At 48.0% G+C, this 22,360-nt stretch overlaps 8 protein-coding genes across 8 annotated transcripts; 4 read left to right on the plus strand and 4 right to left on the minus strand.

Annotated features, from left to right (window-relative positions):
• Nucleotides 1–373: 373 nt before the first annotated feature.
• On the plus strand, nt 374–1,848 carry BDV59DRAFT_176048 (uncharacterized protein). The gene is made up of 5 exons (XM_073689371.1): nt 374–798; nt 861–1,181; nt 1,231–1,283; nt 1,337–1,387; nt 1,437–1,848. The coding sequence occupies exons 1-5, from the start codon at nt 538–540 to the stop codon at nt 1,699–1,701; spliced, it is 951 nt and encodes a 316-aa protein (XP_073548973.1). The 5' UTR covers nt 374–537; the 3' UTR covers nt 1,702–1,848.
• Nucleotides 1,849–2,877: 1,029 nt separating this feature from the next.
• Nucleotides 2,878–3,797, plus strand: BDV59DRAFT_176049 (uncharacterized protein; the record flags this gene model as incomplete). Its single annotated transcript, XM_073689372.1, has 1 exon — nt 2,878–3,797. A coding segment is annotated over one exon (808 nt), but the record flags the coding sequence as incomplete, so codon positions are not given.
• A 454-nt stretch (nt 3,798–4,251) lies between these two features.
• On the minus strand, nt 4,252–4,978 carry BDV59DRAFT_176050 (uncharacterized protein). The gene has a single exon (XM_073689373.1). The coding sequence runs from the start codon at nt 4,891–4,893 to the stop codon at nt 4,396–4,398; it is 498 nt and encodes a 165-aa protein (XP_073548975.1). The 5' UTR covers nt 4,894–4,978; the 3' UTR covers nt 4,252–4,395.
• A 2,339-nt stretch (nt 4,979–7,317) lies between these two features.
• On the minus strand, nt 7,318–9,381 carry BDV59DRAFT_192564 (uncharacterized protein; the record flags this gene model as incomplete). The annotated part of the gene is made up of 1 exon (XM_073692065.1): nt 7,318–9,381. The coding sequence occupies one exon, from the start codon at nt 9,379–9,381 to the stop codon at nt 7,318–7,320; it is 2,064 nt and encodes a 687-aa protein (XP_073548976.1).
• Nucleotides 9,382–11,948: 2,567 nt separating this feature from the next.
• BDV59DRAFT_192565 (glycoside hydrolase superfamily) lies at nt 11,949–13,835 on the minus strand (the record flags this gene model as incomplete). The annotated part of the gene is made up of 1 exon (XM_073692066.1): nt 11,949–13,835. The coding sequence occupies one exon, from the start codon at nt 13,833–13,835 to the stop codon at nt 11,949–11,951; it is 1,887 nt and encodes a 628-aa protein (XP_073548977.1).
• Nucleotides 13,836–16,754: 2,919 nt separating this feature from the next.
• On the plus strand, nt 16,755–17,442 carry BDV59DRAFT_201064 (cupin domain-containing protein; the record flags this gene model as incomplete). Its single annotated transcript, XM_073693732.1, has 4 exons — nt 16,755–17,003; nt 17,057–17,115; nt 17,174–17,295; nt 17,354–17,442. 4 exons carry the CDS (start codon nt 16,755–16,757, stop codon nt 17,440–17,442), a joined length of 519 nt encoding a protein of 172 aa, XP_073548978.1.
• Nucleotides 17,443–17,783: 341 nt separating this feature from the next.
• Nucleotides 17,784–19,993, minus strand: BDV59DRAFT_192566 (uncharacterized protein; the record flags this gene model as incomplete). The annotated part of the gene is made up of 5 exons (XM_073692067.1): nt 17,784–18,260; nt 18,343–19,166; nt 19,237–19,427; nt 19,487–19,878; nt 19,946–19,993. The coding sequence occupies 5 exons, from the start codon at nt 19,991–19,993 to the stop codon at nt 17,784–17,786; spliced, it is 1,932 nt and encodes a 643-aa protein (XP_073548979.1).
• Nucleotides 19,994–20,199: 206 nt separating this feature from the next.
• On the plus strand, nt 20,200–21,900 carry BDV59DRAFT_16055 (uncharacterized protein). Its single transcript, XM_073687544.1, has 5 exons — nt 20,200–20,554; nt 20,621–20,809; nt 20,878–21,385; nt 21,451–21,593; nt 21,660–21,900. Exons 1-5 carry the CDS (start codon nt 20,384–20,386, stop codon nt 21,888–21,890), a joined length of 1,242 nt encoding a protein of 413 aa, XP_073548980.1. The 5' UTR covers nt 20,200–20,383; the 3' UTR covers nt 21,891–21,900.
• The last annotated feature ends 460 nt before the right edge of the window (nt 21,901–22,360 follow it).

A 22,360-nucleotide genomic window follows, 5' to 3' on the forward strand; every position in this document is an offset into this window, starting at 1 on the left:
GACAGGAGAAATTTGGCCTTATTGGGAGGCGCTTTGACGAATTGTGACTCACGACTAGATAACTAGTAGCTCTAGCAAGGATTGAGGCGTCTATTCTCTCCTGTAGTTATGTCCAGTTCTTGTAACATAGTTGTCTTCTTGAACATATCTACGGTAAACATAATTCGCTCAAACATAAGGGTATTAGCATCATATCACAGCCAGATTACCAAACCCATTCGTTAGCGCCGGTGTCTCTGCAGTGGTATGGGTGTTCTACAGCAACCACGAACCCAGTGATCGATTTGAAAGTTAACTCTGCTGCCCATCCAATCACAGGATAGAGAAGGGGGACTATCACGTGGTATACTTTGATCGGATTTGTGCGACTCTCTCCACTCCGATTGGCCTATAAGTCCCACAACCATTCCCACAACCATTCAAAAGGTGGATCAATCAGGATGTCTTCAGTCCTGCCTGCTGCTCCTGCGAAAAGTTGGCATCATTGTCGCTTTTTACACACATGTCTCCTTTTTATATTTCTAGTTGATAAATCTAATGCTTCATTATTGCGAGAGCTTGCCTCAATGTGTTGCCATCGGGGTGGAATCCAAATCCTCAATGGGTGAAAATGTCCGTGCGAAGCCATGGTCTTCTGGCCGTGTATTAAGCAGATCTCAGAGAGATCGCAAGCGAATAATGAATAGAGCTTCTCAGTCCAGGCGTCGAGAGGCCTTAAAACATTCCCTGAACTGCATAGAGCAACGCCTATCACACATCGAACATTGTTGCCTAGCGCCATTATCATCGCCGTTACATGTAGGTGCTGACTGCTACCCACAGATTCTAGCTTGGGAATTGCTAAGAGCCATATCAATTAGCATGGGAGACCTGTACTATCCCCTGAGTTCCCTCGTCTTACATTATATGCCGATTCCAGTAGCGACATTAGTCTGAGCGATTTCTTGAATGGAATGCTTGGAGATGTACGCCGGTTTAATAATCGGCAGGTGTGCACAGACGATTATTTTAACCAAGATGCCCTAATCCGCGGCGTCATTCGTGGATGGACCGTCCTACAAACGGAGTATTTCACCTGTCCCATATGGACTGTTTTGAGTCGCATTGATGCCCTTCTAATGGCGGAGGCCTCGGTAGCGACCAGACTAGCCCTCCTCCGCGGGATACATCTGATGCTTCTGGTAAGATTTCTTTATATCTACATATCGATATTCCCTGCTTATTTTAAAGTCCTGTATTTTCCCAGACTGTCCGCCGGTTCTACCGGCATGGTTCAGGCCAAGGTATGCTAGGATCTGTTTCATGATGCGATAAGTTACTTATGCATAAGTAGCAGGGCCTCTCAAGCTCTACGCTCCCATGATGCTGTGATCAATTATTTTGCTTGGTACAGTGATTGACCTGGTCAGCGTAACAACTAGACTAACGTTTTTCAGGCCGGCTTTTCGGGAGAGACTAATAACATCAAACTACCCACAGTTGGACAACAGGTTCTGGTTCTACTTCACTCGAAACATCCAGTTCCAGTGGCCATTCCCGTCAGCACATACCATCGATATGGACAGTAACTCCGGAAAATTCCACTTCTCAAATTCTTTCCGTGATGCTACTGATTCGATTGGGAGGTTTAAAATGGGGCCTGAATTTTTCCATATCTATCCAGATTGCTGGCAAGATATCAATGCGCCCTACAATGTATAGTACGTTACATAATATGATAGTAGGCCATGTCAAAGAATGAAGTAAGGGCTATTGTGGTACATGCTTCGCTGAAACTTGTTTTTGTATAACCTCTAGCATGGACCATGAATGCGTGCTTTTACCTCTTTTACCTGTCATGCAGGAGACTCACAGATGGAGAATGACCGAAGTTGCCCACTTAAGTGGAGTCAGCGTGCAATCTTATACAGCCCAATCGGATCGACGATAGTCGCACTGTCTCCGCTAGGTACGCATCGGGAATGAATGGAGTTTGACGCGATCCACTAAAGACAACACCATTTCAAGGTATATAAATAAGCTTGCATAGGACCGTGAAGAATGAGAATCCTAACTGGAATCTACTTACGAAAATTGACCATCTGCCGACGCAAATAACAAGGGCTATACGTCATGCCCTCACACTCTGTTACAACACTGCGACCAGCTAGTGAGCGCCATCTGTATATCAATTTCTACGCAATTACTCATTCAAATGATAGGTAAAAACGAGCGTCGATATATCATGCGCCATGCCCTTGGCTGGTACCGATCACTGATTCTTGCTGGATTATATACCGTCGACAAATGCATCACGTTCGACGCCACCAACGTCAATTCATATGTGCCTGCTTTGAAATGGTGCATTAATGCCCATCCCATCCTCAGTACTACCATCAGAGGAGAGGAGAGCGAAGCCCCCGAGTTTGTTCGCCCAGCAAGATTAGATCTTCGCAATCATGTTCACATTATTCACACTGCATCGGCTTCTTATGGAACCCTTGATGAACTTGAACTGATGAAGAAAATTACCCTTGAGGCGCATGATAAACCTTGGTCAGATATTGAAAGTATCCCACAATGGAGGATCGTGGTCTTGACGCTACCTGATCAAATAGATACCAGGTGGAAGAAATTGTACATCATATTCGCATATTCCCATACTCATGGGGACGGCAAATCCGGCCTAGCTTTCCACCGATCATTTCTCCAAGGTTTGCAGAAAGCAGGTCGTCATTACGATGACCATCCTATCTGGAATACATCCCAAGCGTCCATCGCGCCACCGTTGGAAGAATCATGCGACCTTAAGGTTTCTTGGTCTTACCTACTATCTCCTCTTCTTGGACAGCACCTACCGGGTTTTATTTGCCGCTGGCTAAAATTGCGCAACTCGCCCATGACTCGATCCTCCCATACATATACTGGGGAGCCTATAAGATATGCTTCAAATACCTTTCAGACCGGCTTACAAGTCTTAGTGGTTCCCAAAGACCTACTGGACACTGTCTTGGCAGCCTGTAGAAAGCAGAAAGGCAGACTAACTGGGCTACTTAATCAACTAGTCGTGCGCGCACTGAGCGAATCTCTGCCCCAGGAGATGGGGTTTGACAGCTTCACCGGACAAATTGTCATTGATTTGAGGCCACTTGTTCCAGATTATTCTGACAACATGATGGGCAATTATGTATCCGCCATTTGCGACATCTCGCCACGTATTGGGGCCGAGGCTGACTATGATCACACATTTTGGGAGGCTGTACGAAACACAACATTTCAACTCGCAGATGCTGTCTCCACTCTCGAAGACCAGCCAATTGGCCTCTTGAAATATCTCAACAATTTTCGCTCTTGGTTCCTAAATCAAATTGGCAAAGATCGTGACTTGTCTTATGAGATTAGCAATGTTGGCGTCTTCGATCCTTCAGTTCGTGGAGAATGCGGTGATGTCGTTCCCTCAACGCCAGAAGGCCAGATTAGATGGAAAATCGAGAGAATCATGTTTTCTCAGCCAGCAAACGTCACTGGCGCCCCGTTAAACTTCCAAGCCGCAACAATGAAAGACGCCGATCTCGTTATTACGCTGAATTGGCAAATCGGTGTTTTGGGTGTTCAGGATGAAGATACTTTGACAAGAACAATTTTGAACAAAATCCAGGGGTTCATGGACGAGATTGCTATGAAGTATGCCTCGCCATATAGTTAATGTGGAGTTTTGTCGTCAACTGCCTTGAGTCCTACGCCTATGAAAGGCCATGTTCGGTGTTTATTGTACTTTTCTTGTGCCAAGTTAATAACAGTGGCTTGTAAATTACTCCGATAAATATGATTTGATTCCTTGGATAATTTTGTTCCGTCCCACCTGCTGATATCTGCACAGCTTAAACCAGAGCTTTCCCGAGTGGTTAGAGGCTAACTTTTTGAATGTCTGAAGCAAAGCCCCCTTTTTGTCCCGGCTATGAAACGGCAATCGCACACAATAGTAGACCTCAGTCGATACCAGTTTTACATACCGAGACGACAGTGGTTCCCGGAATGCTCGATGGAGCTGACATGTATGAGGCACACACTGATGGACAGGATGAAATCATCTACCACCCAGGCCGTCGATAGAGCAGCTTAGATAACGGTCCAATATAACACTGACAAAGGCAATCACATTTTAGTACGATCACTGCGCTAAATTTGCAGTTTTTTTTTTTTTTTTTTGTATATTAAAATCTACTTGCTCATTATTGGCCATCCTTATCCAGCTATATTTGAAGAGTTCGTTCGCGATATCTGCATGTATAGACTTCCCTAGCGATAAGAAAAGCCAGCATCATTCCTCTTTGTCGCTTTTGTATGTTCCTCAGCACAGCCAGATAGCGGAGAAAATTTGGCCCATAAACGGCAGCAAGTACTTAAGGATCGCGTTTATTGATTATGTGTAACGCCTTCCGGCCAATTTATATTGCTACTATCCGGTCGCGGATCCTCAATTTCTTTCCAGCTCACTATGGCCGAGGAGGGAACATGGCCCAGAATCAGCCATTCGCTGTCATACCAACGATCGGTAATACTTCCGGACCCCAGTAGCTTGCGAGCACGCTCAGCACTCACAGCTATTCCCTCTCCAAGCATGTTCGTGTCTATTTCAATGACAGAGACAATGCCGTTGCACAAGTGCTTGAGAGCTAATGCCCAGTCAAGCGCCTTTTGGCGATCTGAAAATACCGGAATGAAGGGGCTGTTGCGGATGCTGTTCCGTCTGAGCTTTTCCTTGACAGCGTCGAGCACCTCTTCCTCCGTCCGGAGGTCAGCCTCGGCAATAGCATGGAGACCAGATTCGTCCCACGTCACCGTAGATTCAGGCGACTGGACTCTATAGAACTTGCCCGGTGGGTTATCCATTGCAGTATTGAGCGAATCCATGTTGGGAGTTTCGTCTGTAGTGGGTAGCAATACCTTAAAGACCAGTATGATGATATATGTTTAACGATACTGTTTCAGGTTGTTCACGAGTCGAGGCGCTTAACAAAATGTAACAGGGCCCTTTCTACCTAATGTGAGGGATTAAATATAATCCATACGGCATTTGTCCTCGGCAACGTCATCTTGACACAGAGCTTGTAAGTCGTATGTTGAAAGTCAAGGTTAAAGTTTAATGAAATCGAACCTTGCTAGCATTATCTTAGCCGCTGACGCTATGAGCTGATGATCGTTTTGGTTGTTCCGTGTATGCGGAAAGCTTGTATCATCGATATGGTACAAATGTTAATAATATTTTTGATGGCTGTAACGCGTATAACGTATTATAATTATGTTTGTGTGCCATTCTATGGACGTACAGCTGTACGGCAGCCCAAGACGGCCTACTATTCCCCAGAAGCACCGTAGAGAACAATTATCAAGCTGCGTCAGATATGACGCTCCAGGACCAATCTGTTGAACACTTTGGCATATGAGTGCCCGAATAACTTGTGGTCGTAGTAAAAATGAAGCCTCTGTTTTTCCTACACATGCGCACTATAACGTGAATGTAAAGTATGCAGATAACATAATACGAGTACATGTGTCACTGACTATTCTCCATCTTAAACATCCTTCTACTGCTACAAGCGGAGCTACTATCTTTTAGATTAACCGAAGAAGGCAACACCTTAGGACATCGAGCTGGTCGAAATCTGGCGCATTTTCATTTTCACGATATATACGCATCTTTTCAATCTCTATAATAACCCACTATTTATGTCTTAAAAGGACGGCGCCGGAATTAAAGTAGAAATACTATTCTTAATGCGCGATGGATCGCACTGAGTTGTGTGATGGCTGCCATGCACACCAAAAATCAAGAGAAATATATTTTCTATGACTTCAAAAAATGTCGAGTGCCTGTTCAGGATGCACATTTACCAGTGGGGTTTCCCAGATATTTTTACTATATCGGCAACGGAAGTTATGAGTCTTATACTAGAAGTTAGCTCAAAAGGCCCGATGCTCCCTGTGACAGTGTGGTGTTCTACGGCTAGCCTTCCAAGAAAAAGAATCCCATGCAATAACAAAGCGGCGGCTGCTGCCAGAGACTACTGTATCCGATGTTCCTCTTCGGCCCCGTCCGTCCCTCCAAATTTCGTAACTAAAGAAAGTTACTCTAATGAAGCCAGAAACCTGGATCGCGGGAATAGGAGCGCCCTTACCCTAACGCATACCTAGGTATCTTCGTGATTACTTTTCAGATTCTGGCCGCGTTTTAAGCCTGAGTCCTAAAATTGTCGTACTCGATATATTTACTTCTTGAGTAGCGACGGGTACATACGACCATAGGGTGTGGAGAACAGGGCTTCCCGTCCGCTCAGCCGTACTTAAGCCACACGCCGGCCGGTTAGTAGTTGGGTGGGTGACCACCAGCGAATCCCGGCTGTTGTATGTTTTTTATTGTCTCATTTCAATACCGCCCCTTGTTTAATTGTTCCTATATTCCATACTGCGAGGAATGTCATAATGGTTGGATAGACCGATTTTGGGGAAGGTGACATGACATTCCTTGACCAGGAGCCATACATATATATCGCGTAACCATCATGTCTTCGAACGCCTGGGGAGCTGGATTGATCCATCCAAATGTTTCGTCAAAGCCCCGAAACTGCCATTCCTGAGTAAACAACAGACGCTGTCCCATAAAATAAATTTTTCTACAGCAAAAAAAAAAAAAAAAAAAAAAAAAAAAAAATAAAAAAAAAAAAAAAAAAAAAAAAAAAAAAAAAAAATAAGAGGTTGCGATTAACAAGTTACATTCCAACAATAATAGGACTTGCGAAAACAGCATGTCTATGCTTTAGTGCAGTCTTATTCGTATGTTCCCCAACAACTGAGTTGTCGATAAGCTACCATGCGGATAGGAAGCCTCAACGCGAATAAAGCAATAAATTTAGCTTCCCTAGGCTTCTGTGTACCAACGGACTTACACCCCAATCTGGGGTGTGATTCGACTTTCATTTGATGCGAGCTTGTCTCTCTAAGTTCCTTTACCCCAGATTGGGCTCTATGGGAAATGCCAGCAATCTTTGCGACAGCAGCTATTTCCAATGTATGGTGCCTAAGCTCATACAGCTAGGCGTTTTCGGAGTTTTGACTTCTCATTTCTCGTTTATTGGGAAGAAAAATAGCATTAGATCTTTGCGTTATACTTTAGATAGACAATATAAAATTTCAAGAAACGCCAACTACGGCTGTTAAAGCTACGTTCCACTCGTCTAGTTTGGTTTTGCTTCGATCGTCCGTATATTCCGTGTCGGGGGCTATACCTATGGTCCTTCAACAAATTTTGAATACAACAGGCGTTCACGGCAAGTCGAGTTAGGCCCAAGTGGTATTCGATAAGTCATCGCGAGCCCGATCACAGTTAAAATTTCCGGTGTGAGTATAGCAAAGACCCGCAATACCAGACGCCCACATTGCCCCGGATTCCCACATGACGATGGCAAGATCCCATAATTCGACGATCTTCTGACCCTGGGGGTAGGCCAATTGTGCAGCTAGGGTTGCTCCCACATATTCGCTTTCAGCCGGTAAATGATCAGCCCCTTTCAGGTAGGCGAGTACAGGCTTTACTAGGATGTCAATGACGGCACGAGTCTCTGGCAAGGGATCCGAGGAAATAAGAGATTGAAGTCGTGCCTCGGCGTTGGCGAGGGGCCGCTCGTCGCGCTCGATCTTAGTGCCACACGCCCGAAAATGTTCCAATGGGGGCCTCTCTTCCGGTAATATGGGGACAATCCCCTTGCTGACATCAATATCCGTCCTTCCAAGTAGGGCGATGGGTCGGTGTCGGCAATTTGACAGCTGCCACCAGTGCGTCAACAGGATACAGGTGGCCGCTGGGTTATAGGGGTCGTTGTCTCGATACCAAATCATAGCCCCAGTCAAGCGTGAGTAAACTTCGGCTAGTGGCTTCTCATTCAAAGATCCGCGTGTCAAAGTAGCGATGATGTTGCTGATTTCTCCACAGGCTATATCAGCTCCCATATCGATCCAATCATGCGCGACACACCCAAGACCGGCGATAGAAGCCATATATTCACCTCCACCTGAATCATAGTAGACGTGACAGAATACGGCGTCCGCTAGCTTGTAACGAGCAAGCCGCGCAAGATCATCCCATACAACGATACATGGGCGAGAAGGCACCGGGTGAGCATCCTCGATAACAGTCTTCTGGCGTAGGCATGCATAATTGCAGGCCTTGACGACACGTATGTCGCTTATGTGTGGGCCGGCTGAGACGGATTCTTCAGCAACCGCGGCCACATCTGCGAAAGCGCAGGAAAGATTCTCCGACATCGCAGTGCTGGTAATGCCTACGGAGTAATCCATAACGAAAGCTGAGTCCATGATAGCCCATAACCCCGAAATAGAGCCAGCGTAGACCCCGCGATTGTAGCCTACCGACATAGCAAAGACGCTGGTATTGAGTAGAGCGCCCTCGCAACCTTCCGCTGCGAAGAGGTCGGCCGTGCCCTGGTCAGGTGAGAGAGCAACACCACTCAGTTTAGGGGCGAGAGGTTTGCGGGCTGAGCACCATGTTGGCATTACAACCTCGCGTACCTCAGCAAACGGTGTGCGCTCCGTCTTTCCCGCCATGATAACATTATCTCTTGTCTCGAGGAGCTGGGAAGCATCTGCTAGAAGCCCAATTGCGCAATCAACAGCGTCTGCAACGCGCGTATTGCGCATCCAAGATACGTTTGCGGCTGCAGTAAGAAGACCCCCTGTCCGAGGGGTATCTGGACGACGAGCAAGGTTAACTGTCGTTACCAACGTATCTGTCTCAGGAAGGTATTGTTGAGAGAATTTACTTGATCCACCCAAAGCCGGTCCTATGCCATGTGTCGTAAGTGCCCAGCAAGGGGCTCCTTGAGGGGAGTTCATAGCAGCGCCTTCTCCTCTGACAACGATGGTACTCCATGTCGAAGTGAGACGAAAAGTGGCGGCAGGGTCCTCTGCGGAAGGCTCACCGACGCGGTCAGCCCAATGTGAGACGACAGGCAGGCCGTCAAAAGCAGGCGAACGGCTGAGACCGCCAGTAACGATCAAGTTTGGTAGTAGATCTAGCAGTGGATAGCTTGGATCCTTCGTTTTCCGAGGTAGTCTGATTTCCCTTGAACGAGCGAGAATTCTTTCAAGTTTGGCCTGGTATTCGCTTTCCTTGTGGAACCGCGAGAATGCTCCATTGAGCTCACTACCGGCCTTTTGATACCTCGATTCCAAAGGCGAGGACCCAATCCTGTTGTAGATAAACTCGGTGATGTCTCGACAGGACATCCTTTCCCCGAAAGAAGGTTTCTCACTAGATCGGGGGTCAACGAGCCCACCATGAACAGCCTCCTCAGGGAGGGTACTTGTCCGAGCGATATAAGGCATAGTTAACTAATTGTTGATAAATAAACACAGATGAGACACGAAAGTGTCCCGACAGTAGAAAGATGTTACCAGTCTCAGAAATTGTAAGGATCAGAATGTGAAAATCTACTTTGGCTGGAAAGATCCTGTGAATCAGGTGTGATAGTAGACGATAGGATCACTATAGTATTGAGAGATCTAATACTATATTGAATAGGCTGGTTCTTGTCTTCTCTAAGCTATGGGAGGCACTATCCTCTATATAGGAGGGAGACAAGAGATTACGGGGTCTAATCGACATGTCATCGACACAGGGTGTCGGGATCATACACAGTTAGTGCAGGTGCACACTGAGTTAAGGTTGTTTCCAAGATGGCAAAAGTGCAAAGGTACATTTCCCGGAAGACTAATACGTGGTAGGTTATGTAGATGATACGATAAAACTTGAGTTACTTACAGAACACCATAATATAAAAAGGAAAGCCCTCGGCGGTTTGAACGAAAACCTGTTTTTTAACAAAGCTATATATTAAGGTAAGGTTTTTTCCGAGATGGTAAAAGTGCACAAGTGCATATCTCAGAAGACTAACAGGTAGTAGTAGGCTATATGAATGATACGATAAAACTCAAGTTGCTTTGAACGAAAACCTGTTTTGTTGATAAAGCTACACATTAAGGTTGTTTCCGAGATGGCGAAAGTACAAAAGTGCATATCCCGGGAGACTAATACGTGGTAGGTTATGTAGATGATACGATAAAACTTGAGTTGCTTGTAGAAAACCATAACATAAAAAGGAAAGTCCCCGGCGCTGAACGAAAACCCTTTTTTTTTTTGACAAAGCTAGAAGGACGTGTGCATGCAATTCACAATGCCATGGGGAGTTACACGTAACCCATGGGGAAATGGGTAAGCCATGCAGTTTGGTTATTATAGGGTACACCCACGTACTTTGTCACGAAGAGCTACTTGTCCTAACACTGCATATTCATATACAGAGCCAACTGAAGTGACGTGGTACAATTGCGATACATTATGGTGCACTTGGCGCAGAGTTGCTGAGGGGCTTCCCCTCTCGTTGTGGTCGCCACTAGGATTGTATTTGCTAACTTATGCAAGTAGTTATTGTGGGAAATGCGGCTGTCGGTAACACTATGTAATTTCCACTATATTCTGGACTGTAGCAGGGACTTGAATTCTCTAAATCTACTGCTAAAAAATGGCCATCTTTATACCCTGGATTCCGACCTCCATTCCGACCTGATTCCTGGGCTGGCGGTGTGACTATCTGTGAGGTGCGGAGGCTGGATCATACCGCGATTTTGTATGGCTAGTTAAGCCTTGGCAGTAATTACTGGTCTTTCCGGTTGACAGTTATATAGATTATCGTCAAGGCCAACACAGCCTTGGAGACATGGAATTCTGGAAATCCCATCATGAAGTGTACAGATGACCAGAGAATATAATGGACAAGGATCTTAGTAAGCCAATGCCATTTATTGTACACCTTCCATTAGGCTTGTCCAATCTATCTGTTCTAACCGATGAACAATGATCACCTCCAGCCGTCGCCAGAAAACTTTACCAGACACCAGGCGACAATTCGATTCATGCAGTTAGTGTCATAGCCCTATGACAGAATGTGTGAAAGAGGGTGCATTCACTGACTCCATCACTAATGGACTTAAAGTTCCAGATATTTCAGTAGGGGGTCACATCCACACCAAATCTTATGGCATATCCTCTAGATCCATATCAAGACGGGACATTTTCAAGCAGTAGTATCCGACTGAACGAAGGGACTCATGCTCCCGCACTGCATTCACACTACGCCAGTAGCTTACGTATTTCCATTTCATGAAACACAAAAAAAGAAATAACTGTCGCTAAGATTCAATCCACGATGCAGAGTTGGAAACGCTTTGGTAAATGGTCCAGAGTGAAGAAGAGGGGACCAGGAAATCGACAAGGGCATTATAAAGAGCGAATTGCACTGTGCATGTACTCCGTACTACAATGTCACTACCGCGGTAGCAAGTAGGCGAGAAACGACCCACAATATACGCATGCACCCGGCATCACATAGTCCGCTGGATGCAGCGGAATATCTTAGCCCCAAAGGTACGATTTGACGAGGTGTGTTTCAGCTATAATGGTTGAGAACTCACATGAGGATTACAGGAGGTCCGAGCTGACTATAACATATTGATGTGCAAAGATAGTGTGGTAACAACGCCGGAATTGCCAGTACACTATCGACGCCGACCCGCACCGTGAGATGGGAGCAAAGTTGGCGAAGACGCTTGGCCTTGTTACTCGATAACCGGGCCATCCACAGGCCTTCTAGCCGCGCACTTTGGCTTCATATTGATATTGGCGGACTTTGCAGTATACTTTCCCGTTGGATGGTTTACGCTCAATCGAATATTCATCCACCACGGTTGCTTAAACATCAGAGCTGATGTCTGTGCAGCGCACAATGTCAGCATTCAAGTACCCTAAAAAGCGAAGACCGGTTTCCCTGCCCCTAAAGCCCTATGATATAGGCTACATTAGGTTAATGTCCCAAGTGATATTCGTACTTTGCACCCTACATATGACTCCATCTGTTTCTCAAAGTATGAGCTGCAGCCTTTGGTTTCCTATCCCTGGTGAAGACACCCTTCTTGTTCCCGTCCACCCTGATGATCCCTATAGCCGTCTGAAAATCAGCAAAGTTCCAGACGTGTTCTCCCACCACTGATTCAACGCGGTCAAAAACCCGATGGTACATGTCGAGGAGTTGGACCTGGAACTCCTCGCTCCACGGAAGACCAAGCACAGAATGGAGGCCAGCCATGGTATCCGCCCCGTATTCTGTCATGACGATGGGTTTGTCGTATTTCCCCTCCCAGCCCAATAGCTCCTTTTCGAGAGCCGCTTCCGCCTCCTCAATCTCACCGGTTTGAGTATACCACCCAAAATAGCGGTTGAGGCAGAGGACGTCAAACATATCTGAGATTCGATCTACCTCATACGTGGCGTCTCCGTAATTTGCAAAACAGATGGGACGATTTGAGTCAAGCTCGTGGGTCAGGTCAACGAGTGGCGCGAAATACTCACGGGCTCCTACCTCTTGCGACGCAGGCTCATTCGCAATTGACCACATGATAACGCTAGCGTGGTTCTTATCCCGAGCAATGAGGTCCCGGATTGCTTGCTTGTGAGCTTCGCGGGTGTTATTGTTGATCCCTTCCGGGGTAAACGTCTGCGGACTGTCTTCGCTAGAAACTCCAGATCCAATGGAGAATGCCAGGCCGACGGCCGGCGTCTCGTCAATAACAACGATTCCGTGCCGGTCGGCGAATTCCATAACCTCTTCGGCGTAGGGATAGTGCGAGGTACGGAACGAGTTAGCTCCCATCCAGTTCATCAGCTGGAAATCATGGACCATGTATGCTGGGTCATAGCCTTTGCCGCGCACAACACTGTCCTCGTGCTTCCCAAAGCCCGTGAAGTAAAACGGCTTATCGTTGATGAGAAATTTGTTCCCACTAACCTTGACCGTGCGCACACCCGTCCCAACACTATAAGTGTCGATTATACTGTCGTTTAAGCCCACTATGCTCACTCGAAATTGGTAAAGATATGCATCACCCGGCTGCCACAGCCTGACGGAGCTTATTGTGACAGCACCATGAGTACCTGATGCTTCGGCCACAGTTCTTCCATCCTCATCGACCACGTCGATCTTGATGCGGTCTGTCGTCGCGTTGGAGACCGTGACAAGATAATTGATCAGCCCGGTTGTGCCGTCCACATCAGTGACGACTTTAATGTCCTGGATGTGCTGTTTCGGAACAGAATACAGCCAAACCGACCGCGCAAGCCCAGCGTAATTGAAAAAATCGTGCTGGTAGACCTGCATCTTTTTACCTGTAAACTCCGCCACCTCGATCCTGCCTGGCGGGATAGTCTCGTGAGTCAGCTCGTTATTGACAGCGATAGTCAGTCGGAAGCTATCACCAGCAGAGACGAGACCCGTGATATCTGCTTCAAACGGTGTGTAGCCACCCACATGCTCGGCGGCTAGATGGTCGTTGATATAGATGCGACCTTTGTGCGTGGCGGCATCAACCCGCACGAGATATTGCTGCTGTGACCAGCCCCTGGGGACAATAGCCTCGCGCTGGTAGTAGACCCATCCGACATGGTCATGGATCCGACGATCGACGAAGATGTCGTTATAAGAGGCTGGAACGGGACACTCGAGATTGGTGGCTAATGTGGCTGTCCAGGGTGCGGCCGTCTCATTATCGCCTGATCCGAGAGCAGACTTCCAAAGCCCGTCGAGGGAGACTATATCTCTGGAAGACGTGTATTGAGGCTTCAGCATTGCTGGTCTCTGCTGGACCGATTGACGTGGTTGGATACTTGAGGGTATAGAGCATGCGTGAGGAATTAGGGCAAGTAATGGCAATCCTAAAAGGAACTTCATCATGACAGAGTCAAGTAGAACTTACCATAAGTCAGGATATTGCCAGGAGTACACCCGTGAAGACATGAGCTGGTAACTAGGATTAAAGGATTGGAGGCGGCAATTGACTGCCACACCATCGGCTGCTGATACACTTGGCACGTTAGCTAGTTGGTCAAAGGCCAATTTTTACCAACAGTAAGATCTAGTCGATCGCCACTTGGTAACTTTGCCAAGCATATGCTTCTTTTCCTTCTTTGCGGGGGTGGTCCCGAAACGGTCCCGAAAAGGCTCCAGGATGCAGCCAAGAGCTAAAAGGCGGGGAGAAAACAGGCGTACGGTGACCTCGGACCTGAATAACACCTTCATTATCAATTGCCGACCAAGGATGAATTTACTGGGGGTTGTTGGAGAGCCTGGTGCTTTCAGCCAGGCCATCGATGGCGACTTTATTCGATATTAGTCCTTATACGTGCCATCTAGCTCTGACTGTGTCAGGCGCTTTGTTGCGTCGTGTACCGTGTTACTCGGCCCCTTAAGTGGTTTCAACTAGGGTGGAGGTGGAAAGCAAAGGTTGAGGTAGCGGTGCAAGATTGGACCAACGTTTGTTTGCAGGCAGAATATACTGCCGTTAGAAAACAAATGGCAATGGCGCCTGTAGGGTGGACGTAGAAGGGTTATTACATTCTGATGCAAGCCCTCGGGACGTATCTTGTTTCAGTCCCACTTTTGTTGTATCTACTTACATTACATCGCTCTGTCTTAAGCTGCGAATGGAAATTAGGAAGGAGTATCTATTGGGAGGCTGTCGCATAGGAGAATCTTAGGTTCCTGTAGGTGGTGCGGATGGCGAAGATCGGATTTGGGATTACCTCTATCCGCACCTGTCCGTATATGCTCGAACCCCTTCGGGAATAAACGAACAAAGACATGGTCATTCTCGATATTGACCCCTCAGCTCTAGGAGAGTTATCTAGAAAAAAGAATCGTTAAATCAACTCCCCCATACCTATATTGTGTCAATTATCTCTAGAATCAGCAAAACTGTCCGCGAGTCGGGTAGGAAAGTATACATCGAGACTCCCGCCAACCTAGCTAGATAAACGGCTTCCGATTCCTCCATGCCGTCTCACCTTATCAAAGTGGCTATCATCCACGGTATGCCATCACATTGTATTCATGGAGGCTCATCGGCGAGATGTCCGCCAATGGCCGCAGCAAAGCCGACTAAATCCTACGGAGCGTTCCCGCAGTCAGAGTGGACCCAACAACACATCTTTCCCGAAGGTCTCAGATCCCGTTATACTAACATCCGGCCTCGGATGGTCCGTCCCTCCACTTACAGCCGAAGCATCACCCAAAAAGGCCATAATGATCTGTAGGCGCCGTTATACACGCAAGGGGTTATATCTCCGATATATTAGATGACTTGAGCAGTGTGGCAGCGTCCGTCCGGAGGGATTTAGGTCGAGATGACGAGCCCAACTCCAGTGGACTTCCCACTGACCCCATCGAGACGTCCATACAGGGTCCCCGAAAATGGTAGAACAGTAGCCGTGGAAGAGTTGGCGATACGCTACGGCAGAGGCATGCATTGGACAGGAGGCGTTCCATCATCGCGAACAATTTCCCACCCCAAACACGGTATTTGTAGATACACTCATCAGAGATGTCGGTCATCGATGCTGTATAGGTCGTTATTAATGGACGTGCCGCAGTGCTAGTCATCCATTGGTTCTCCACCAATGTATGCATACTCCTGGATGTTGGGTGGGGGATTTGGAGAGGCGGCTGTGTCACGTATTAGCCTGGGTTAGTCTTTAAGAGTATCCTGGGAATATATCCGGGGTCTCCTGAGAATCCAGTCTTCTTTGGGTTATGCTCCTCAGCAGGCTTGCTATATACATAAGTGGTTTGCAGCTATGGTGCTCTTGGAGCAAAAAATGTGACCACTGATATTATTCGTCTGGGATTTGGCCCCCCAACAGCGTCGGTACTCTTAACAGATGGAGCGGACATAACAGCCAATGAACTCGGTAATTAGTGACCTGTTTGTATTATACGTCAGCTCGAAAGATTATGTCACTGAATAAAGGAAAAGCCCGGCTGAGCAACCATTAATGTGGAGCATTGTCTGCCCGACAACGAATGAGTGAAGCTGGCGAGGTGCTTTCTTTTTTGGGTCCAATGTTAGCACACGTGATAAAACCGAAACTACACTGGTTGACTATGCCGTATCTCAATATTTTATGTCCTTGAATATATAGATTAAGGGTAGCGGAGCGTAGCGGATATTGAGCAGGAAGTATGTATGTAGAGTATTGATTGGCTCTTTAAGCCGGTGACTAATCTTCGCTGCTTGGATAAAACGCGCGATAATTTTTATAGATGATCAATTAGCGCTTTGGTAAAAGATCAGAGCAGCTGATTAGGGCCGAATCCCGTTAAAACTATCATAGTTTTGGCTACGATCTGTACCAATACGAGGCACCCATCATGGGTGGGATAACATAGGTCATGGATATCCGGTAAGGAGCCACAGCGTGTTGGGACCATTTTCCTCAAGGGTCCACATGATATATTAACTATCTCCGTTATATCCATAGCCTTCGGTGTTCGGCTTTCCTATCAGCGGAGATTCCCCACCAGCCGCTCCGCTGCAATGACCCAAGAGGTAAAGTGGAGATGTGCCGGAGTGAGCATATTCGGGTTATAGCAAGCTATTCGGCTTATTCGGTGTATGTACCACATCTCGATTCCAGGCCTCCCAGTCCGGGCGACGTAAGCGACCATGACGGGAAATGACGGGGAAGCACGTAGTATTTCATGTTGACGCCCTCGTCATGCTATATAGACTGTATATCCTCTTAAGAAGCCCGCCTCTATTCTTTTTCCCCTACGGCCAAGTAAACCACTGTCCATACACAAATGTCTACCGCCATGTTTCCGCACCCCAGACGAATCGTTACTGGACATAGTCCAGAAGGCGCAGCCGTTGTGGTGGACGACAATGTAATCCCTTGTCTCCCAACGTCGCTCAAGTGCAACTTTGCAGTTCTCTACGAAACGCATCAATTCCCCGAATCCAACGATGAATGGGTTGATCCGGTCAAAACTCGCACCACGGATCTGTCAAACAAGAAAGGCTTAGTTCTCCGAGTTGTCGACATTCCTCCCAACACGGAAACGGTGAGTTTGACTATAAGGACTGAGGTTCTGGGCTTACGATGTCTACTCTTCAGATGTTCCATCGGACAGAATCTCTCGATTTTGGGATCCTACACAGCGGTGAAATTACCTGGTACGTCCCTGCGTGCCCATCGCGTCACATACGGGTCCTAAGCCTATTCCATTTCCAGTCACCTAGATGAAGGCGTCCGCGTGGACATGAAAGAAGGCGATGTCTGCGTCCAGCGGGGCACGATTCACGGGTGGACCAACTATTCCGATAAGCCCGCAAGAATGTATTTTATACTCTCTGGTACGAAATTTCTCAGACGCGGATCCATGAAGGCCAAGATTGAAAACTAACCTTATAGCCGCTCATCCTGTCACTGTTGGAGGGAAGGTTCTTAAAGCGACGGGCTACTCCAAGGACGCGGTCTCCTCTGGGGGAATGTCCACGTAGAACTTGAGAGGGTTCTGATTGAATAGGCCCGACGTTCAGTCAGGCGTCAATTCCCCCGATCATGATGGCAGTGTAGGGACCTATTTGTATCTATCAGTCTGCTTTGACTTACAGCTCGCATGATTCGATCCTCCCATAATGTTGAGCTTATCCAGTTGCCGCAAGAGAACTTCTCGGAGTAAACACCTCCAAAGGGTATAAGCCCATCGACTCCAAGGGTTTAATTGCACTCATGTTTCTAATACCCCCTCCCCAAGATGATTTCTCTCGCACCACTGTATCTCCTATGTAGGCTCAGCTTATATAACCATATCTGCCCACGCAATAAAGGCGTGTACTGATTAAGCGCCCTGCTGTAACCGATCTTCTTGCCGCAGCAGATCCAAAATACAGTCCTCAATATGTCCAAATTGATCCACGCCAGGTCCTATCGCAGGCCAGTTATAATTTCCGTCTAGAACGCAAGAGCCAACAGTCTCCGGGGTTATGAACGGATTGATCGTGATGGGCAGCTGACTACTCGCAGCGTCGGCTTCACGGGATATCTGTGAAATAAATCCAGCAATATTCTCTTCTGCGGACACAGGTCTTCGAGAGTCTGCCTCCTCCAGACCAAGATCTCCAATGTCATCCGCAGCTTGCGCAAATGAGCCTTGCTCACTGATAACGATGGAGTTGTGTGTTAGAATGGAAAGTCGCGCTCTGGAATTAGCTGGTTTGAATTCTCTTAGAGCCTCGGGAGTCATGTTTTTCGGCTCATCTGTCAGTGGGAATGGGGCACTGGCATGCACCTTGTACAGACCGCATGCGAACCTTCCCTGCAGACTATCTATCAGTATAGCTCGCAGACGGATCAAGATGAGGATAGCGCCGATGGTGAAAGAAAAAAGATGATCGTACCAGAACTCCCAGGAAGGCCCAGTGCTTCCCCAGGATCTGTAGCGTCTTCAGGTTGGCCAAAATATTGCAGACGGCCCGCTGCTTGACATTTGACTGCGAACACCACAGGAAGGGAGTCTGGATAGCGCAAGCGGAATAGGCAGCATATCCAATGAAACTCGGCATCCTTCGACAATCCCAGTCCAGCTCCAAGGCTGCATGTAGAAGTTCCGACACAGAGTTCGCGTGCTCAAAGGCTGTTTGTGCAGACAATTGTTGTGCGTATGCAAAGACCCCTTCACAAGGACTCCAGGAGAAGAGTGGCACGATGGACGAATGCAAGGAACACAGGCATTGATGGTAGATCACGTGTAATAAGAGTAGCTTTGGCAGCTCATGCGAGGGCACTGCGGCCATCCTCGCACAATCCAGGTGAAAAAACGTGTCTAACTTTGACAAAGCCTCGTGAATGCGACCGTCCAGTGTTTGCATCTCGACCAGACGGCCTGCTAGGCTTAGTCCTGTCTGCTTGATAAGCAGGACGACGGATGACCACAAGGCCATGGCCCTTATCAGCTCGGCGAAAATGCTCTGCGTGCTCTCTGGATGTTTCAACATGATACTGGACCGAGGATTCCCTAGTTGAAACTCGGACTCACTGCAGGGAAGCCTAGTGTTCAGCATGCCCTCAGTTGGTACCTTTGGGAAGAGACTGTCAGCCTGGAACGAGCACTGTAGATAGCAAGCCCAGAATCGTCGCCGCCGCATCTCAGAGTCTAGAAGGCTCTCATTGCTCTTCTCGTCATGAGGAACTCCAAGGACCCAAGCGGTGTTGGACGCACAACCTAATTTCGAAACGAATTAGCGGGTACATGCATTGTATGTGGAGAGGCTGAATCGGGGCGTAAGGCATACCAGAAAGCATGTTCGACCGCCGGAACTGGCCATGGCTATACCAGAAGAGAGCTAAGTTGAGGAACGGAACGACATTGTCACCGTTGGGGGATTCCACCTCTTGAAACGCCATTCGACCCGCTGCTTCGGCCCATTCACGATCAAACTGACTATCGACCAGGACTGCAGCACCTTTTGAGTCTGTGTAGAACCTAGTAACTAGCGGTTAGGGTGAATGAAACAACCTGATCAGGAAGCGGAGGTCGTGTACCGTGAAGCCAAGGCGCAAATACTGAGTAGCACATCAGTGCGGATGGTATCCAACTCGAGAGCCCGAATAAGGGAAGGCCTGTGCAAGAGTAGGGAGGCATTGTACAGATGAGTATAGTATAGGTCTATCAGTATCGGAAGCAACGCGGTTGGGACACCAAAGTACCGCTTTTCCGGTATGTGAAGACGCGACACTGAAGGCTCAGACAAGCCAGATGACGGGGGGGAATGACGGGTACCGTTAATGGTGCTATCGCTTGCTGCTGCCGCTGCTGTTATTGTCGTCGTCGTCATCGTCGTCGCCGCAGCTGTTGTCCTACTTGGCTGATAGATACAAGGCCGGCCAAGTCGCCTGCATCTCTGGCAAACGGGCTTCTGGCCACAGCATCGCAGCTAGGCGATGTATTGCCATCAGATACTTTACATCCACGATGTAGGCTGTAGAGCGACGGAGACTCACTTTCTGGATGCTGCACGCATCACACGATCGTCTGGGTCGGCCGGGCATCGAACGGAATGAGGGGACAAACTGCCGCTGGCAGTGACTTTCGGGGTATGACGAGTGGGATGGCCGAAATACTCGGGAAATGTTGTTGAAGATCGGCAAATGTGGTAGGCCGGCATGTGGAGAAAATGGCAAATGGCTGGATCTGCTACGCGGGTGTTGGGGACCGCCCAAAGCAGGCGCTTGGCGGGAGAAATAATGGAATCGGCCTATGCGATGTAATGTAGCACCGAGTCTGGATGCGGGTGGGTCTGGCTTTTCCGCTAGTATTCATGAAACCCACATCCTGTCTCCAAACGTGGGTGGTTGCTTTGTTGTATATAGCTATATAGGGCTCCCTGTCGAGGACAGCTTCAGCCAGGATCAGACTGTGGTAAGCGAAAAAAAGAGGCCATGACCGCCTTCAGTATCGATAACCTCCCGTATGGTGTCATCTCCACCGACAACAACCCAACCAAACGCTGCGCGACTGCTTTCCAGCAGTTCGCCATCGACCTGGATCTGCTTTACCGCCATGAATTCTTTGCGTCCATACCGGGTCTAAACGTCAATGTCTTCGCTAGCGTGAGTCCTCTGAGACATAACTTATCAAATACACCGACCGGAAAGGCCGGGACTAATATGGCCTAGGATAACTGGAACGCCTTTGCTGTTCTGCCCTCGGACCTCCGTGCAACCGTCAGGGCTCGGATCCGATCTGGTATCCTGGACAGGACTGTCGATATGGCGTTGATTCCGCTATCCAAAGTTCAGAACCACCTGCCAATGGATACCCGTAACTTCTCCGACTTTTACTGCTCGCTCGAGCACGCAAAGAATGTTGGTTCACTTTCCCCATTGTAATCTCTCCATTTTTCTTCCCCCTATTGGTGGCTAAAGCTTTCAAGTGTACCGAGGTCATGAAAATGGAGAAGATGTCGTCCAACTGGTTCTTCATCCCGTCCGTCTACAACGGCCGCACCTCGAGCCTTGCGGTTTCGGGCACCCCCATCACCCGGCCGTATGGTATGTATCCTAATCCTCAAACTGGGGCTGTCTCTTTCCAGGCCGAATCGAAGCTCGACTTTGAGTTAGAAATGGGTGTTTGGCTGTCTACTCCCGTGCCGCGAGGTCAGCGACTTGACATCGCCAAGGCCAAGGAGCACATCTTTGGCTTCACCCTCCTCAATGATTGGTCATCAAGACAAATTCAGAGCTTTGAAATGGCTCCCCTTGGCTGTTTCCATTCCAAATGCTCCCTGACGTCCGTTAGTCCCTGGATCGTGCCGATCGAGACCCTGGAGCCGTTCAAGTGCAAGAGGACGACACAGCAGGATCCTTTGCCGGTGGCACATCTCATGCCTCAGGACGATGCGGCCCTCACCTACGACATTGATCTGTCAGTGAAATTGCTCCGTAAGTAATCACAATGTTACCGCTATCTTGCCGGAGAAGCAGCATTGTAACAGCTCCCTCTACAGGAGACGAGAAGTCGTACACGCTTTGTGAGAGTAATCTCAATACGCTGTACTGGACGCCCATCCAGCAGCTGACGCACTTGGCCTCGGCCGGAGAGGGGTTGTCCACAGGGGATGTCTTTGGAACCGGGACCATATCTACTAATGTAATGCCAAATGCCTCTGGGCCTTTTCACCTTATAGCTGGTGCATCCACTAACTTGTCGACACAGGCGACTACCTCGGATGGTGAAAAGATGGGTCTCGGCTGCATCCTCGAACGAAGTCTTCCTCATACGAAGCTCAAGTCTGCGCCTTCGGACCTGCATGATACCTTTCTGAAGGATGGTGATGAGGTGGTCATGGAAGGGTGGTGTCGGAACAAGACGACCGGACAGGTGGTGCTTGGATTCGGCGAGTGCAGAGCGAAAGTCCTTCCTGCTGTCCCAGGAAGTATGATGTAGTGAAGGCGATGATTTACAATTTCACATCTCAACGAACCGGTCCCGTTTTGGCGAGAGACCGACTCATTCAATGCTACATTTGTTCGGTCCTTCCACCTGTATCATGATAAAACCCGTAATATTCTTTTGACAGATTTACTGAAGTTCCCAAGTATACCAACGATTTCGAACTTGGGTATTTTTCAGCGTATTATCTAAGTATTGGGTCCCGATATCCTAACAAAGATGTTACATTATCAATAGAGATATCGGGCTTACTGTGTTTTAGGATCAGCAGCTCCACTATGGGTTATGTTACGGTGAACTGGTCAATTCCCAACCCTGCACAGTTAACGTCATAACTAGCGCCTTTGACCGTTAGAAAATCGGCCAACGGAAATTTTCAGGCCAATCCACTGGCAATTCCCTCTTGTACGAGGATATCAGATATCCCAGGATCCAAATGTTAGATTCGCAATTTTGACGTTGCA

This window comes from Aspergillus ambiguus (assembly GCF_047715705.1).
Source record: "Aspergillus ambiguus strain CBS 117.58 unplaced genomic scaffold BDV59scaffold_11, whole genome shotgun sequence".
Lineage (NCBI taxonomy): Eukaryota > Fungi > Ascomycota > Eurotiomycetes > Eurotiales > Aspergillaceae > Aspergillus > Aspergillus ambiguus.